The sequence below is a fragment of the Mycteria americana genome, chromosome 4 (assembly GCF_035582795.1).
Source record: "Mycteria americana isolate JAX WOST 10 ecotype Jacksonville Zoo and Gardens chromosome 4, USCA_MyAme_1.0, whole genome shotgun sequence".
NCBI lineage: Eukaryota > Metazoa > Chordata > Aves > Ciconiiformes > Ciconiidae > Mycteria > Mycteria americana.
The window spans coordinates 3903562-3920714 of record NC_134368.1 but is presented as its reverse complement, the minus strand read 5'-3'; the positions used below and the strand labels follow the sequence as shown (position 1 = coordinate 3920714).

The following is a 17153-nucleotide window of genomic DNA, read 5'->3' as shown; positions in this document are numbered from 1 at the left end:
GTTTTGTGTGTCCCCCCCCCAGGGTCGTGTGTCCCCCCCCCAGCGTCGTGTCCCTCCCGCGGTGCCGTGTCCCCCCACGGGGTTTTGTGGCCCCCCCGGTGTCGTGTCCTCCCCCCCGGTGTCGTGTCCCCCCCACGGGGTTGTGCGTCCCCCCCGGTGTCGTGTCCCCCCCACGGCGGCCGCTCTCCCGCAGGTCTCGGCCCCGCTCTGGCGCTGCCGCCTCCCCCCGTGCCCCCCGCGGCGGGAGGAGCCGCTGCTCGTGAGTGGGGACGGGCCGGGGGTCCTGGGTGGGCGCCGGGGGGGTCTCGGGTGGGGCCCGGGGGGAGCCGGTACCGGCCCCGGCCCCCACCGACCCCGCCCCGCTCCCCGCAGGGAGCCGCGCTGCGCCGCCGGTGAGCGGCACCCACCGACCCCACGCGGGACCGACCGACCCCACCCGGGACCGAGCCGGCACCCACCGGCGGGTCCCCGCGGGCAATAAAGGGGCTCCGGGGGGACCCTGTCCCGAGTGGTGGCGGCTGCCGGGGGCGTCCCGTGGAGGGTGTCCCGCGTGGGTGTGTGCTGGGGGGCGGCGTGTCCCGGGGGGGTGCGAGTGTCCGGGGGGGGCTGTGTCCCACGGGGGGGGGGGGGATTCCGATGGGAGAGGGTGCCGTGTCCTGGGGGGGGGGGGAGCGTCCCGTGGGGGGTGTCGTGTCCCGTGGGGGGGCTGTGTCTCGGGGGGGAGGTCTTTGTGCCACGGGGGACTGTGCTTCATGGGGGGCTGTGCCCCGCGGGGGGGGGTGTCTCTGTGGGGGGCCTGTGTGTCGTGGGGCTGTGTCCTGTGGGGCCATGTTCCGTGGGGTGCCTTGTCCCGCCAGCGTCTGTGTCCCGCGGGGGTTTGTGTCCCTCGGGGGGTGCCGTGTCCCTCGGGTGTCCGTGTCCCTCGGGTGTCCGTGTCCCACGGGCAGTGCCGTGCCCCGTAGGGTGCCGTGTCCCTCGGGTGCCCGTGTCCCTCGGGTGTCCGTGTCCCACGGGCGGTGCCGTGTCCCTCGCCCCCCCCCCCGCACTACATTTCCCATCAGGCCCCGCTCCCGCGCTCCCTTTCCCATGGTGCCCCGCGGGTGGGGCGGCTCGGGCACGTCACGTCCGGTCCCGCGGGCCGCCCCGCCATGCTGCGGGCCCTGAGGCGCTGCCGCCCGGGGCCGGCCCTGGGGGCCGCGCTGGGCCCCGGCCTCTGCCCCAGCCCCTTCCCCGCCTGGGGGCCGCGGCTGGTCCCGGCGCGGGGCCGCAAGACGCGGCACGATCCCCCCGCCAAGTCCAAGGCGTCGCGGCTGAAGGTGCCGCCGCCCGTCGACCCCGAGGAGCTGCTGGTGGTGATCGAGCGGTACCGGCAGCACCGGCTGGTCCTCAGCGCCCTCCGGTACCCGCCCGGGGCTGGGCTGAGCGGGGATGGGGGCGGAGGGAGGGTTGCGAGGCCGGGCCTGGGGCCGCCGTGGGGCAGGGGGCTGGGGCTGGGGGGCTGCTGTGGGGCAGGGGAGGGCTGGGGGGGCTGGCTGTGGCTCTGGGTGTGGGGCTGCTGTGGGGTAGGGGGCCGGGTATGGGGCTGTGGGGTTGCTGTGGGGCAGGGGAGGGCTGGGCTTGTGGCTTTTTGGGGCTGCTGTGGGGCAGGGAGCTGGTTATGGGGCAGGGTGCCGGCTGTGGGGTTGCTGTGGGGTAGGGGAGGGTTGGGGGGCCTGGCTGTGGCTCTGGGTAGGGGGCCGGGTATGGAGGTGTGGGGCAGGGGAGGGCTGGGCTTGTGGCTTTTTGGGGTTGCTGTGGGGCAGGGGGCTGGGTGTGGGGCTGCTGTGGGGCAGGGGGCTGGGTATAGGGCTATGGGGTTGCTGTGGGGCAGTGGAGGGTTGGGCTTGTGGCTGCTGTGGGGCAGGAGGCTGGGTGTGGGTCTGTCGGGCTGTTGTGGGGCAAGGTGCTGGGTATAGGGCTGTGGGGCAGGGGAGGGCTGGGGCGCTGGCTGTGGCTCTGGGTGTGGGGCTGCTCTGCGGTAGGGGGCCGGCTATGGGGCTGGGGGGTTGCTGTGGGGCAGGGCAGGGTTGGGCCTGTGGCTCTTTGGGGCTGCTGTGGGCAGGGGGCTGGGTGTGGGGCCGCTGTGGGGCAGGGAGCTGGTTATGGGGCAAGGTGCCGGGTATAGGGCTATGAAGTTGCTGTGGGGCAGGGCAGGGTTGGGCTTGGGGCCGTTTGAGGCTGCTGTGGGGTAGAGGTGCGTTGGGGGGCTGGATGCGGGTCTGTGGGGCTGCTGCAGGGTAGGGGGCTGGCTACGGGGCTGTGGGGCAGGGGAGGACTGGCAGGTCTGCGGCCACTTTGGAGCGGGGACGGCTAGACCCCAGGTTAGTGTGGGGCAGGGAAGGGCCCGGGGGTGGGGCTGGGGCGGCTGTGGGGCAGGGGAGGGTCAGGGTGGTGGGCCTGGCTCTGCTATGGGGCAGGTTTGGGAGATCCCAGCACCCGCAGGGGCTCAGCAGCCTCCTTTCCCCCTTCCCTTCTCGCTTTTCCCCCTTCTCCCCCCCTCCTTTTCCCCCTTCCCTCCCCCCCCTCCTTTTCCCCCTTCCCTCTCTCCTTTCCTTTTCCCCCTTTCCCCCCCTCTCTCCTTTCCTTTTCCCCCTTTCCCCCCCTCTCTCCTTTCTTTTTCCCCCTTCCCTCCCCTCTCTCCTTTCCTTTTCCCCCTTCCCTCCCCTCTCTCCTTTCCTTTTCCCCCTTTCCCCCCCTCTCTCCTTTCCTTTTCCCCCTTCACCCCCCTCTCTCCTTTCCTTTTCCCCCTTCACCCCCCTCTCTCCTTTCCTTTTCCCCCTTCCCTCCCCTCTGTCCTTTCCTTTTCCCCCCTTCCCCCCCCCCCTCCTTTCCTTTTCCCCCCTTCCCCCCCCCCCTTTCCTTTTCCCCCTTCCCTCCCCTCTCTCCTTTCCTTTTCCCCTTTTCCCCCTTCCCTCCCCTCTCTCCTTTCCTTTTCCCCTTTTCCCCCTTCCCTCCCCTCTCTCCTTTCCTTTTCCCCTTTTCTCCCCTTCCCCCCCTCTCTCCTTTCCTTTTCCCCCTTCCCTCCCCTCTCTCCTTTCCTTTTCCCCTTTTCCCCCTTTCCCCCCCTCTCTCCTTTCCTTTTCCCCCCTTCACCCCCCTCTCTCCTTTCCTTTTCCCCCTTTCCCCCCCTCTCTCCTTTCCCTCCCCCCCCCCCTCCCCCGGCAGGGCCGAGTTCAAGGCCGAGGTGGTGCAGAAGAAGCGGGAGGCCCTGCTCTCCCGGGAGGACTCGGCGGAGCTGACGGAGGAGCACCGGCGCCTCATGGCCTGGAACCAGGCGGAGAACGCCCGGCAGCAGGCACGCAGGTCGGCCCGGCCCCGCGCGAAGGCGGGGGGGGGCCGCTCGCCTTTGGGGCTTTGACTTTTGCTCGTGCAGAATTAAATTCAGCACCCGGGCGCGGTTAGAGCCAGGCTTCATTTTTACAAAGACGCTTGACTTAAATTTTGACCTTTTTAAAATAAATCTGCGTCCGCAGCGGTCGTGTTTCCGGCGCCTCTCCCTGCTGAGGGGTGAGTTACCGAGCTCTGGACCCCCTCCCGCTCTCCTGCGGGTGTCAGCGGGAGGATAAGTTTCTCTGCCTTCCCTCCCGCTCCGCTCCAGGGAGCCGGCGCCTCTGGTCAGGCACGGGAAGTGCGTCGATGCTTCCGAGAAAATCGGCATCTGCTGAATCTCGAGGGCGGGAGAAGGTGAACGGGAAAAGCCCGTCTCTCCCGTCCCCGCTGGCTGTCCCCTGCTCTGTCACAAAGCGCTCGAGCTTCCCCATCCAGATCCTGCCGGAAGCACCGCGTGCTCCGACTTGGAGCTCCCAGACGGAGCCAGACCCGGGTCTCAGGTCCGCGCCACGCGTGTCAGTGCCGGTCTGTTTGAAATTTGAAAGGTTTTGTGTGGTTTTCTCCCGCGGGAGGAGGGGAATTCTCTTTGTCCCCTCACTGGGGACAGCAGGGGCTCTCTTCCCCGCCGCGGCTGCTCTGCTCCTTCCCATTTCTTCTGGCCGCGCTCAAAGTCGCAGGCTTTGCGTCCCGAGGGATCGGCGTGTCTCACCGAAGTGCCACCCTGCCGAGCGCGAGCATTCGGCGAAGCCTTCCTGTTTCATGTTGTGGTTTTTTTTTTTTTTTTTCTTTTCCATACGGCAGAGAGGAAAGACTTAGGAAAGAAGAGGAAGAACGGAAGAGGCAGAAGCTCCAGGCTGTGGAGAACAAGGCCAGGAAAATGGAGGCTTTCCTGAAGGAGAAGGAGAAGGAGGTTCTCCAGCTGCAGGTGAGAGCAGCTGGTGCCGGCTGGGGAGAGCGCTGCCAGCAGCCCTGTGAGGGATTTGATGGCAGCCCGTGGGAGCCCTGTGGGAGCCGTAGGCTGCTTTTCCAGAGATTTTTATGTTGGTGGCTGGGAACACAAGCGTCGGCGCCTTCCAGGGAGCGCTGACAGCGCGTGGATGGGATAGAGGTTGAGCGAGAGCTCTGAAAACGGGAGTTTTTAGGCGGAATAATCCTGAGCGAGAGAATAAAGCTTTCCTCAGGCTGGACTCGCCTCCCGCTGAGACCCTGGCGATGCTGGTGGCATCTCGGGGTCTCTCGGAGATCCGTGAGCTCTGCGGGCACCGGCAGCTCGCGCGCTGCCCGCAGGGACTCGTCCGCTAACGTGCGTTAAGAGCCGGTGCTTGTCCTTCGCTCAGGAGGAAGCCAAAAGGTTCATCACCCTGGAGAACCTGGACGCGCGGATCGAGGAGTGCCTGGACAACCCTCGCAACTACAACTTCGCCATCGACAAGGACGGGCGGATCGTCAAACGGACGGTGTTGTCTTAGCGGCCCCTGGCCCGCTTTCTGTCCAGAGGCTCCGCTTACGAGCCGGTTTCTTCCTTCTAATGTAAAAATCAACCGCAGAATTGTTGGAGAAAGCCCGCGGGTCTGGCTGTGGTTCTTCGGAAGGGTTAACGCCCGCGGGAAAGGAGGGCGAGGGAGAAATTTGGGCTTGCAACAAGCAAGGTCTGTCTCAGCCCTGCCGGGGGGGTGGAGAAGCCGCTGGTGTTCGTGTGCCCGGCGCTCTGACTCGCCGCGATTCCACCTCCCGCGTGTTTGGATCCCTCCGGCTTCCACAGGAAGCGTGGGCGGGGGTTGAGGTGGAGCGGGAACGGTCCCGAGGCAGATCCTGGCTCGGAGCTCCCCGGCGTAGCCGCGACTGTTTGCACCTCGGCCCCTCGAGATGCTTTTGAAAGAAAACGAGGCCCGAGTAGCTTGGGGGAAGCACCGACCCTCCGCGTTTTGTTCTTGGGGGAAAGCATTAATTGCTTCTCTGGTTTCTGCTGTGGCGGCAGGACCTGTCCTTCCTTTAAACCCTCTGCACATCCGTTGGTGTGCCTAAATGAGAAAATTGTGCCGGGGACGTCTAAATGATACTGGCTTTTACGTCTCCTTTTCTCTTCCCCCCCCTTCAGCCTTATTTTAACCTGGGAGTTAAGTTGTAGGTGATGCTGTCGTTACTCTGGGTCCTCTGTGGCGGTTCTGGCTTATTGTGGTCTCGCAGACCGAGCTGCGCTCTCAGCTTTGCCCAAAACCGCTGGGTTTGGGCTGCCCCACACCAGGCTGGAGTTTGCCGTGGTTCAGCCGGAGCCCAGGCGGGCTGACCGCAGCTCCCGCTGCCCTCCCTCCCTCGGATAAACCCCCAGCTGTACGAATCGACCTTAAATCCTTCCTTTTTATCTACGCTTCCCTAAAAATGGCTTTTTCTCTCCAACCAGCCCTCCTGAGTCTGCACTTAAACCAGGCAAGCGGACAAAAAACACAGACTTTAATTTTTTTTTTCCTGTACAAGTTTTATTTGTAATTAAGATCATCGCTTAAATCTGAGTCACAGACCTTGGCTCGTCTGTTCTCGGCCTGATGCGGGGCTGGTGCGGCTCGATAGATAAGGGATGCTGCAGGTTCTTCTCTCCCGGGTGGTCTATGCAAACAGCGTTTCTTGGTCGCAGGATGAGTCAACCACGCAGCCTCTGCACGGGGAGAGAAAGGGGAGAGCTCCGGTTGGAATGAGACGGCACGAACCAGCCCTCAGAGCCCCTCCGGCGCTGGTTTTTAATAACCTCGAGGAAAATCGCGTTCGCTTCGTGCCCTGTAGCTCCCCGGGATTTGTAGCAGGATCTCTGGCTAACCTAGGGAAGAGGCTGGGATTTTTGGAAAACCCCAAAATCGGGAAATTTTTGAAAAGCAGGAGGGGGCGTGGGCTGCCGTGCACCGTGTACCCTCAGCCCCCTGAATTTCACAGAATCGCAGAATCGTATAGGTTGGAAAAGACCTTTAAGATCATCGAGTCCAACCGTAACCGTAATTTGGTTGCGGTCTGCTCTGCCCCGAAACCTCGGGGCCTGTTGTCGCCTTCCCTGGGGTCGGGATCAATTCTGCCCCGCGTGGGGCGGCCCTGGCTGTTGGGGAGACGGACGGACAGATGGACGGGACAAAGACGATCCTTTGGGTCCCGTCCCCTCTCCCGCTCTTACATCGTCGCCTCTCGTGCCTGCGAGGACCCCCCGCGACGAGGGTCCCGGAGGGGACGCGGACCCGGCGCTGCCCTCACCGCTGCTGCAGCAGATGCCGGGGGCCGCGCAGCTCCCTCCGCTGCCGCCGCAGGGTCTGCGTCCCGACTCGCAGGGTGTCGGCAAGAAGTTTTCCTCCTGGCACCGCAGGGTTTCGGAGGTGCCGATGTAACAGCCCAGCTCTTCTCCGCAGCAGATGTTGGGACCGAAGCAGTGGCCCTTGTTCCGGGGACCGCAGGGCAGGCACTGCTCGGGGAAGGGGGGAAGAAAGGTGGGGGAGAGTTACCGGGGTCAGCGCGGCGGGGCTGAGCCTTTCCCCTGGTCCTTTCCTCCGTTCTGCCGGCGTCGAGGGCGCGGGGAGGGTCGGGAGCAGGACAGGAGGGGGTTAGGAGGTCTCCCGGCCCGCCGGGACGTACCTTCCTGACGTCCATGTCCAGGACGGCGCGTTTGCCCCCGATGGGGCAGTTCTGGATGTAGCAAGCGGAGGAGAGAGCCAGGAGCCCCAGGAGGCCGACGGCGAGCGCCTTGCAGGGCATGGCTGCGGGGTCGGGAAGCTTTTCGGCTTCTCGTCCCGGCAAACCGTCGCGTATATATAGTGCCGGCTCCTACTTACGCATGCCGGCACCGGCGTCACCCGGTTGCCTTAAAAGCCACAAGGCATTGCTCTCCACACCGAAGGGCTCTGCTAATAGCCGGAGGTCGAGGACGTGAGGTCGAGGCCAAGGTGTTGGTTTTCTCCTTGGCGATGACTCCCACCGCAGCGGGGGGGAAACGCGCGGAGGCTGCGGCTGCTGTTCGGGGCTCGGGTCCCTTCTCTGCCAGCCCCCCAGGGCTGCCAAGCTGCGGCTCGTCGCCCCGCGTCCCCTTCGGCACCCCTCCGGCGTGGGTTGGGTGGGGATGGAGGCAGGCGGCTCCAGAGCCTGGCGGGATGCGCCCACCCGGGAGCGGGGTGAGAGGGGCCTTGCGCTGCCCTGGGCTTCAAATCCCTTCTGGTGGGGGGAAACCAAACCCGTGTCCTCCTCCGGGAGCATCTGGGGTGGGAAAGGCGGCGTGGGTCCTTTCCGCCCCTCTCTGCCTGGCCTTCGGGGGAAGCTCAACGCGGGGCTTGTCCCGCTCCGGCGTGGCAGGGACACCGAGCCCATCCCCGCCCGCTTTCATCGAACAGCAGCCTGAAAACGCCCAACCTCGTCGGCAAAGGCCTGAAAACACCAGTTTCCCCCCTTGCTTCTGCCCTTGGAGGCCAGGCCCTGGATCACGTCAGCAGCAGGCGAAGGAACCCCTGGAGAAACGGCACCGAAGGCTGGCGCAATCGCGCAGGGTCCTGCTCACCCCGACCCCTCGCCTTCGTTACCGCAATTAAGAGCTTCCCGGCTTGAATAAATTCCTCTGCCGCGCACAGATCTTGCGTCTATCGAGACCATTACCCCGGTCCCTCCCCGCGCCCGCTTAATTGGGAATTAGGCAGCCGGGAGCCCGAGAGCCGTGACCTCTTCTCGTCCCCTCCGGCTTTGCTTCGAAATCTCCCACTTAGCGTGGCCGCGGTGGCCGGCGGCGAGGGCAGCCAGGTCCCCGTCACCCACCCGGGGTCAGGCAGCCGGTGACTCCTGGTCCCTGGGGACAAGCCGGGTGCCGGGACCCATGTTAATGGGGTGGAAATGGGGCTTGGCGTCTGCCGTGAGACGTCCCCGCAGCTCGCCCCCGGCTGCCGCCCCGCTGCGGCACGGAGGGGGGGAACCACCATCCAGGAGCCCCCCAGCCGGTCGGGGGGTGCCCGGACCCCCTTGGGATGCCTCTCGGGGAGCCGAGTGGGGAAAAAAAAAAAAAACAAACCAATTATCAGCTCCTGGTGGTTTTGGGGACCCTGACACCCCGATGCTGAGGCTCCCGTCAGCCTGGAGCATCGTCCCCGCTCGGTGACGCGTCCCCGATGCTGCAGGAGATGTTGGGGTTCGCATCCTGCGTCCCGGGAGAGGCCGAGTGCCAGGGCTGGGCTCCGCAGCCCCGTTCCCTCATCCCGCAGGCGTCCGGCTCGGCGTCGCCCACTGGCGCTGCCGCTTTCCCAGGGATTTGGGGGTGATTTCGGGGTCCGTCCCCCCCCCCCCCCCCCCAGGGCTGGGATGAGATGCTCGTCGCGGGGACCGGGCGCTGGGTTCGTCCTGCACCCCCTCCGAGGTGCGGGCGTGGGCAGGATGGGTCCCGCTGGCGTGGAGGAGCTCCACCTCCACGGAGGTGCCACCTCCCTCGGGGACATTATAAAGGACGAGCTGTCCCCTGCGCAGCGGCCAGAGCCCAGCCCGGAGCGAGCCCGGAGCGGGGACCCCGCCAGGGTAAGAGACCTGGGGAGGGGGTCGGGAAGAGGGTGGGGGTGAGGGTACTCCAAATTTGGGGGGTGATGGTGCAACAACGGGGGGGCTGATCCTGCCCGTCGGTGTCTGCTGGGGACCAAGTCACTGAGCGATGGTGGGGAAAGATGAGACCGGCCCCGGGGGGTTGTATGAAGCTGGGAACCCAAACCTTTCCGCTCCTGGGGGGTTTTTTGGGTGGTTTTCTTTACTTTTCATCATTTTTAGTAGACGTGGCTTGAAGCCGCTTGTCGTGCTGGTTCCTGAAGGCAACGGGGCCCGGAATCTGCCTCAAAGAGGGGTCTCGGCCAAGAGGTAACACAGTGGTGGCACCTCCTGGGGTGCGATGCTGTCCCCGGTCTCCCGGGGCTGGGGGTGCTGGGTGTGACGGGAGGCTCAGCACCCATGGGTGCTGCCGGGGCTCGCAGGGTGGGACTCAATGGCCGGATCCCAGTGGCCAGCTCTGCCCTGGCTTCTTTCCCTTAACACCACGAGGACGGGGCCGAATCCTGCACCCAGCCAAGCAAAACCGCTGCGGATGGGAGCCGAACCACGCAGGGCTGGATGGGGATTTGGGGAGCGGGGGGGGGGTGAAGACCCAACAACCCCCCCCCCCCCCCAATCCCCGAGCCTCAGACGGGTCCCTCGGAGCCCCCCACGACCCCTCCCCAGTGCCCCAGACGAAGCCACCACGGTGCACGAGGACTTTTATTGGGTCTCGTATTTACAAGTCTGGGGTGGGGGGATCGGTGACAGTGGGGGGGACGCCCGGCGCCCCGGCTCAGAGAAGGGGATGCTTGCCCTGCTGCTGCTGCTGCTGCTGCTGCTGCCGGTTCGCCAAGTGCATCAGCTTGAGGAGCAGATCTCCGGCCGAGCCGTCCAGCACCGTCAGGTTCTTCTCCGCCTCCTCCTGAGCCCCATCGCTGCCCTCGTCCAGGCAGCCAGCGTCCATCGCACAGGTTTCTTCAACAGCAAGCAAAACGCCGTGACGGGACAGGTTATTTAGGACCACGAGTGTTTTATTTTCAGGTGGGGAAGAGGTTGGTGGCAGCCGGGGGTGCCCGCACAGCTCACGCTCCAGCTTTGTCCCTCCCGTTAACCAGGGCACGGGGCTGGCTGGGCTTTTTCCAGCACGTCGGGGAGGTTGCGTGTGCCTGGCTGGGAAAGCTCTCATGTGGCAGCTCGGGAAGGAGCTCTGGGCCCAATCCTTATAGAATCATGGCACGGTTTGGGTTGGAAGGGACCTTTAAAGGTGATCTAGTCCACCCCCTGCCATGGGCAGGGACATCTTCCACCAGATCAGGTTGCTCAAAGCCCCGTCCAACCTGGCCTTGAATGTTTCCAGGGCTGGGGCATCTACCACCTCTCCGGGCAACCTGGGCCAGTGCCTCACCACCCTCACTGCAAAAATTCTCTTCCTTCTATCTACTCTGAACCTGACTATCCCAAATTACCCCAAAATGGGGACAACACTGCTGCCGCTCTGTGCCTCAGTTTCCCCTTCGGAAGGTGAGGTCTAACCGGAGGACCGACCCATGCCATTGCCATCCCCCCGTGGCCCCAGGACACCCAAACTCTCCTCTCCAGGCCCCCATCCCGCTGACCCCGACACCCCCATATTACCGGCGGTGCAGCAGATGCCGGGTGCGGCGCAGCGGCCGCCGGAGCCGCAGGGCTGCCCGCCGGCCTGGCAGGGTGAAGGCAGGTAGTCTTCCTCGGCGCAGCGCCGTGTCTCGGCCGTGCCCAGGTAGCAGCCCAGCTCCGCGCCGCAGCAGATGCCGGGGCCGAAGCAGTTGCCTCTGTTCCCGGGGCCGCAGGGCATGCACTGGGGGAGGGAGGCGCTTGAGTCCCCCGTACCCCCCCAAAAAAGAGGCGGTACACCCTGCTTGCACTCCCTTGTATTCCAAGCAGCCCCCCCCCCCCCCCGCTTCGCCAGCCCTGGAGGTGCCACGCCGGCGTGGGGTGTCCTGTCTTGTCCCTGCCACCAGCAGCGTGGCCTCGTGCTGTGGCACTGGCCCCGCTTTGGGGGCCCCCCCCGTGTCCTCCCCATCTCTGCTCCCTGGGGGTGCCCTGTCCCCCCATGGGGACGCTCAGCTGTGGCCGAGCCCGGTCCCCTCCTTGAGGTGACAACAGTATTTGCGGGAGGGTGTCGCTCATTCCTCCGCCACTGCCCCACCACGCGCCCTTGGGCATGTCCCCCAGCCTTCCAAAAACGGGGTGCACCGTGCTGCTCCGGGGAGTGTGGCACAGCCAAGGGTGCCCGCAGGTGATGGGGAGCCTCTGCACCCCACTGAGCCGCTATGTCCCCCCAAAACCCCCATCCCGTCCCCCCCAAACCCCCATCCCATCCCGTACCTGTCGGAGGGCTGTGTCGGCCAGGGCCCGCTTGCCGCCCCGGGGGCAGTTCTGGATGTAGCAGGCGGAGGACAAGGCGAGGAGGCAGAGGAAGGAGAGGGGCAGCGAAGGCTCTGCCATGACGGAGGGTGCTCGCAGCTGTGCCACGCGTGCCAGGGGAAGCCGGCCGCCTCGCCGCTCGCTTTGCATCTGCCCCCGTGCTGCTCCAGCCGCTATTTATGCTGCTGTCGCCCCTTCCCAGGGGAGGAGGAGGAGGAAGAAGAGGGCTGGGTTGTTTTTTGTTGTGTTTCTATTTTTTTTTTTTTCCTGAATCGCATCCAAGCGAATCTGTAATTGAGGTGATTCAGTGCAGGAGCGCAAGCAGCAGCGCTCAGGGCTGGTGAATCCCCCCCCCCCCCCACGCCCCGAGCCGTGGCTGCTCCGAGGGGCAGAGGCCATCCCAGGGGTGGCCAGCTCCTGGGGAAGGGTGCTGGACGGGGAGGGTGCGGGTTTGGGGAGGGGTGCTCAGTCAGAAGGTGCTGGTTCGGGAGGGATGCGGGTTTAGGAGATGCTGGCTGGGGAGGGATGCGGGTTTGGGGAGGGATGCGGGTTTGGGGAGGGGTGCGGGTTTGGGGAGAGGTGCTCATTCAGAAGACGCTGGTTCAGAGAGGGTTGTCGGTTTGGAAGGACGCTGGTGCGGGAGGGATCCTGGTCTGGAGGCTGCTGGTGTGGGAGGGATGCGGGTTTGGGGAGGGTGCTGGTTTCGGAGGGATGCTGGGCTGGGGGTGATGCCGGTTTGGGGAGGGATGCTCATTCCGAAGAGGCTGGTTCGGGGAGGGTTGCTGGGCTGGGAGGGATGCGGGTTTGAATGATGCTGGGCTGGGAGGGGATGCTGGAGGGCAGCGATGGGGTCAGGGCTGGGGGAGAGCTCTGGGGTGCACAAAGACGAGACCTAAACCAAGGGGCTCGGCTGCAGCGCTGGACCCCAGAGCACCGGGGTGTAGAGCAGGACCCCGCCACGACCCAGCCCACAGGGACCCGTCATTGCCACCCACCGCTCGCTCACCTCTTCCACCTCTTTTTCTCCAAGAAACAAGAAGGCAGAGAAACCAACGGCAGAGGGAGCGAGGAAAAGGGGAAAAAAAGAGGGGGGGGAAAAAAAAAGCCCCTTTGGGGCTGGCGTTGCTCCTCCTTTTGGCACCCAGCGGGTCCCACCCGTGCTGAGACCTGGCACGCTCGTGTCACTGATGGGCTGTCAGAAACGTCGGTACGGAGCAAATGGTGGCGATTTCCCCCTGTCCGGTGTAAAATCCCTCCCCGCACCACCCAGCCATGAATATTCCTGCTGGGCCCAGCTCCCCTGTCCAGCAACGCCAAGGGTGACCTCAGCAACGTGAAATTAATACGCGGGGGGGGGGAATCGGGCGCCTAACGAGCATCCGCCGCCCCCCCAGAGGGCTGGGGCTGGCTCACAGGGATTAGGAGGGGCTCGTTTGGGGGTGCTGGGAGGGATGGCGTGGGTAAAGAGGGGGTGCCGCCAGCCATGGTCCAGCCTCTGGGGTGGTTTCCTACCCTTCAGCCCACCCTGAACTCATCTTCATCGAAGAGGGGGCACTGAGGCAGAGAACCATTAGAAAATCAGCCTGGGGATCACTTGGGATGGCTGGAGCGTGGCTTTCCCCACCCTCGTTAACATCCCTCGCCTTCTCGCCCTCATTAGCATCCCTTTTCCGCCGGATCAGTGACCCGGACCGGCTCAGCCCCGGTTGGAGCGAGGGGGAGGGTGGTACCCTGGGCGGGGAAGGGGCTGCTGCTCGGCTCGAGCATCCCACGGGGGAGCCGTGGTCCAGCTGCGACCCACCCGCCAAAATCAAAATGCTCTGAAAAGCAAAGCGAGCGCCGCGCTGGGCTTCACCGGCATCAGCGAGGGACTTGGAGGGGGGTGAAGCCCAGAGCATCGCTTCGCTGCCTGGGGGAAACTGAGGCACGCAGGGGTAAGGGCAAGCATCTATTCCGGGGCGGTGGTTGCGGTGCCGGGAGTCCCAGCCTGCTCCCGTCTCCTGCCCTGTGATTTTTTTTTTTGAGGGATGCATCAACCTGAGGCGTGAGGGTCCTGGTTTTTGGGGGCCTCCTGGGCTTTTTGATGGGTAAAATGAGGGTGATTTCCCCCCCCCAAGTGGGGTGAAGGTAACCACAGCCCCTGACTCAGGTCTCCCTGGGACCAGGGGAGCGGCGAGGTCCCAAATTTGCCCCGTGCCCACCCGGAGAGACGCTGAATCACCCGCGTGGGGCAGCCGTGGGCAGCTTCAATGACCAATATTATTAGCACCGGCCACGTTTCCCCGTCCAAACCCATCCCTTCACAGCGGGAGCCGAAACCCACTTGCGTTGCAGGACCGAGGAGGACGCAAAAGCCCTCGGCTGGGAAAACTTTTCTTTAAAAGAAACCCAAATGTCAGCTCTAAATTGGGTGTTACATGCTCATGCTCCGTCTCTTCATTACTGTATCGTAAAATTACATTAGCCAGGAACGATCTGCATTCAAATGACTCTGTGTCTGGAATGATAACGCGGGAATATGAGATTAAAATGTAATTATGCTCTTTAAAGTCAAGGAAGGTTAATAAAATGTTTTTCCAAGTTGCAGAGGCTCCGCAGCCGCAACGCAGAATCACTTACGGGAATCAAGGGGAGGATGAGGTGGGAAGGGGGAGGCAGGGGGAGGCAAAAAATGTGTAGAAAACATAAAAAGGTTTTTTTTTTGGGGGGGGGGGTTGAAAATATTGGGGTCAGCTGGGATGAGTCATGGGGGAAGTGATCTCAGGATGATGGGGTTTCACGGGGCTGGGCAGACTCAGCCTGGAGCATCCTTGCTGGGCAGTGGTGCTCGCTGGTACCCGGCCACGGCCCCGGGACGACGCTGGGGCCCCCAACCCGCAGCCAGCTCCTGCTTGCCTTGGGGCTACTCAGATCGGTGCTCCAAGCCCCCCAACATCAGCCGCAGGGTCCCTTCTCTGCGTCCCCGCCACCGGATTTGCTCTGCCACGTCCCCGCTCTTCCCCAGGCTCTTCCTGGGGCCCCAGAGGAGGCCCCCTTCGTTAGCGCTGATCTCCTAACGACATGCGAGGCGGGCGATGCGGGCGCCGCGGCATTCATCGGTGGCATTAGCTGCCTGCTATCTATAACCCAGCTCGCCTCGGCTCGCGGAGGAAAGCCCCCAAGGCCTGCCACGGGGTGGGCAGCATCCTCCAACCCAGCCCTCCCGCTCAGCCGAAATACGGCCCCAGCTCTTCCTAGACATCACCAAGGGGCTGGGGGCTGCCGGAGAGGCTCAGCCACGGAGCTCCGCTGCTTGTGCCCCTCCCAGTCGCTTTTCACGTCGAGGAATAACCCGGATGGTGGGAAACGGGGCGGCCAGCAGCAACCCGCAGGGCTTCCGCGCTGTTTGGCACATAAAACACCCTCTGGCTACACCCGTAGCTTTAAAGCATCTTTGCCGCGCAGAAATTACGATTTTTTTTTCCAATCCTTGAATGGTCACACCCTCGCACACGGTCAGGGCAAACCACAAGTATATTCCCCCCCACCCTTCATTAACAGAGGGAGCTTCGTTAGCTTTGAAGCCTCCGCCGAGGTTTCTGAGAGCCCCTCCAGAGGCAGGAGAGAGGATGGAGGTCGCGGTGCTCCGCCGCAGCCCGCAGAGGTCCAAGTGACAAAGTTTAATCAGAATAAATTAGAGGACGTTGGGTACCGCGTGGAAAACCAGATTTTTCACCAATTTGTGCGTTTTTCTGCCTTTGCCGTGGCTGGAGGGGGATGCAGCAGCGAAGGAGAAACCGGCTGGAGGCATCGCTCGCGCGCTGGGGGTGTAACGCGGGCCAGGCTGGCGAAGGAGCGCTCCCTGCTCCTGTCTGGGCGATGCTGGTTCTGAGGATGCTCCTCAGACGGGCCCGTCCTCGCGGCGTTTAGCAGGGGACGTCCTCGCGTCCCCAAGCGTTGCACCCAGCCAAGCGAACTCGCGGCTGACGGGGGGTTAATGGCTGGAGGCTGACGGGGAGGGGGGATGCCGGCTGAGCACAGCTCCTTCTTTTTTCGTGTCGCGGCTAAAGATGCTCCTCTGCTTCCGTGACGTGATGGAAAATAGCTTCGACGCTCGTTTGAAGAAGGAAGAGCGGCCAACGTCAAGTTTTGCCGGGGTGCTGCCTTTATCACTTGCCCATCCAAACCCAGCCCGCTGGGATGCGGGCGTCGCGTCGGGAGGTTACTGACCGGCGAGGGATGGATTTGGCCTCCTCAAAGCGCTTGAAGGAGAGCGTTAGAGGAAATTGCTCAGGCCTTCAATCAAAGGCCGTTCCCCACCTCCCGAAGAGAAGACGGGCTCAGCGCCGGGAAATAAATCTGCTGGTGGTGGCGACATCTGCCCATTCTGTGTGGGAGCCTAAGGGGAATTGCCGTGGGTCCTGGCAGAAGACCCCACGGGAAGTCCTGGTACGTGAGGACCACCAAGCCCATCTCCTTGGGGTGCAGAGAGGGTCTCTGCTGCCCACAGAGGTTTCAGTGCCCCCGCTCGTTTGCAAGGGGAGCGATCGGGAGGACTCACACCCAGCTGGGGGTACACGGTCCTTCCCTAAGCAACGAGAGGTGGGCGCAGAGGGAAATTCATCCCTTCTCCCCTCCTGTGTCAGCAAGAGGGGACGCAGGGCTTGAAACTTGCTGCCGAAGGGCCCTACGGGGTTAAGGAGGAGGAGAAATAGGGTGGATGAAGGCTCTGAGCAACCTGATGTAACATGGAGACGAGCTCTGCTCTGAGCAGGGGTTGGACCCCTGCCGTCCCTTCCCACCTCTGCCCTGTCAGGCTCCGCGCTCGCTCCCCGTCCCTCCCTGGAGAAGGAAGGGAACCTTGAGAGCTAACTCGCCTTCAACCCCAGCCGCATGGCTCCCAGCCCGAATCGCTGCCCACCGGCAGGATATCACGAGAAAATTTTGGGCAGGAGAGACGCTTGGCTGAGCCGGCAGCTTTGGGTCTCGTCGGAGGCAACCGGGCTTCGTCAGCGCCAGAGAAGAAGGAGACGGCTGTGCGGATGGGGAGCTCCTCCGGCAGCGATCGCTGCCGGAGATGTGGGGCGGAGGAGGTGTGAGCGCTGAATCACGCCGGGATGGTTCACTGCAGACACGACACCACCACAGAGCGGTTTTGCTGCCTCTGAATTGTGCGATTTTTAGGAATTTTTTTTGCCTATTTTCTGACCGTTTATCATTTAAAGACAGGGGACTTCCTCTTTTTGCTACCAATGGAGATGGATTATAAACTCCCGCTGACGCAGACAAAGAGCAAGACCAGTTCAGTGCTGATACAAAGCCGTGTTTCAGTCGCTTGATGAGACTGCCGTTTCCCACCACCAGAAAGCCACGAACGTTACGGGTTGCTCAGCAAGTAGGTGCCTGTTAAGAGAATAAAGGTCTTGCACGCAAAGGTGAGTTGAGTCAGCTGGAGGCTCGTTACCCCAGAGAAACTGGCACAGAACATCGGCGAGGAACGTCTGCTCCGCAGAGACAAATTACCAATTAAGTGGCAACAGCAGGGGGTTACACAGGTGACAAAACCCTCTGCTGTCACCTTACCCTCGGCACATCCAGGACACGCTGGAGACAGAACACATCCGAGTGATTTTCCTTCTTTTTCGGAACAGCTCTTTGAAGACCAGACCTCCTGGGGTTTAGGGATCTGAGTCTCAACCCTGTGACGGTCCACGCAGCTGCTGTGACAACCCCCCTAAAACCCACGGGTCTGCAGATCCTTTGTGTCGAGTGACTTTGCTTTTTCCAGCCCGTTTGTTCAGTACTCTGCAAAGGCATTCACTCCACGAAATCATTAGGACGCACAATGAGACCAACTACGAGTCAGAAAGAGAACC

The 17153-nt window shown here is 63.4% G+C and overlaps 3 protein-coding genes across 3 annotated transcripts; 1 reads left to right on the top strand and 2 right to left on the bottom strand.

The window, feature by feature from the left end:
• Positions 1-1113: 1113 nt before the first annotated feature.
• MRPS26 (mitochondrial ribosomal protein S26) lies at positions 1114-4931 on the top strand. Its single transcript, XM_075499482.1, has 4 exons — positions 1114-1399; positions 3205-3342; positions 4171-4294; positions 4707-4931. Exons 1-4 carry the CDS (start codon positions 1149-1151, stop codon positions 4836-4838), a joined length of 645 nt encoding a protein of 214 aa, XP_075355597.1. The 5' UTR covers positions 1114-1148; the 3' UTR covers positions 4839-4931.
• A 1625-nt stretch (positions 4932-6556) lies between these two features.
• Positions 6557-7127, bottom strand: LOC142409204 (neurophysin 1-like; the record flags this gene model as incomplete). The annotated part of the gene is made up of 2 exons (XM_075500465.1): positions 6979-7127; positions 6557-6808 (listed from the first exon to the last, which is right to left on the bottom strand). Coding segments are annotated over exons 1-2 (372 nt in total), but the record flags the coding sequence as incomplete, so codon positions are not given.
• A 2532-nt stretch (positions 7128-9659) lies between these two features.
• Positions 9660-11465, bottom strand: LOC142408573 (vasotocin-neurophysin VT). The gene is made up of 3 exons (XM_075499144.1): positions 11260-11465; positions 10528-10729; positions 9660-9867 (listed from the first exon to the last, which is right to left on the bottom strand). The coding sequence occupies exons 1-3, from the start codon at positions 11446-11448 to the stop codon at positions 9686-9688; spliced, it is 573 nt and encodes a 190-aa protein (XP_075355259.1). The 5' UTR covers positions 11449-11465; the 3' UTR covers positions 9660-9685.
• Positions 11466-17153: the final 5688 nt, after the last annotated feature.

What these genes read in the sequence shown, in the direction of transcription:
- MRPS26 (XM_075499482.1), top strand. Translation starts at nt 1,149, where the DNA reads ATGCTGCGGGCCCTGAGGCGCTGCCGCCCGGGGCCGGCCCTGGGGGCC. An exon ending in CTGGTCCTCAGCGCCCTCCG is followed by an intron (nt 1,400 to 3,204) that starts GTACCCGCCCGG and finishes CTCCCCCGGCAG; the next exon opens with GGCCGAGTTCAAGGCCGAGG. An exon ending in AGGAGGTTCTCCAGCTGCAG is followed by an intron (nt 4,295 to 4,706) that starts GTGAGAGCAGCT and finishes TCCTTCGCTCAG; the next exon opens with GAGGAAGCCAAAAGGTTCAT.
- LOC142408573 (XM_075499144.1), bottom strand. Translation starts at nt 11,448, where the DNA reads ATGCAAAGCGAGCGGCGAGGCGGCCGGCTTCCCCTGGCACGCGTGGCA. An exon ending in CCGACACAGCCCTCCGACAG is followed by an intron (nt 10,730 to 11,259) that starts GTACGGGATGGG and finishes TCCCTCCCCCAG; the next exon opens with TGCATGCCCTGCGGCCCCGG. An exon ending in CGGCATCTGCTGCACCGCCG is followed by an intron (nt 9,868 to 10,527) that starts GTAATATGGGGG and finishes TTGCTGTTGAAG; the next exon opens with AAACCTGTGCGATGGACGCT.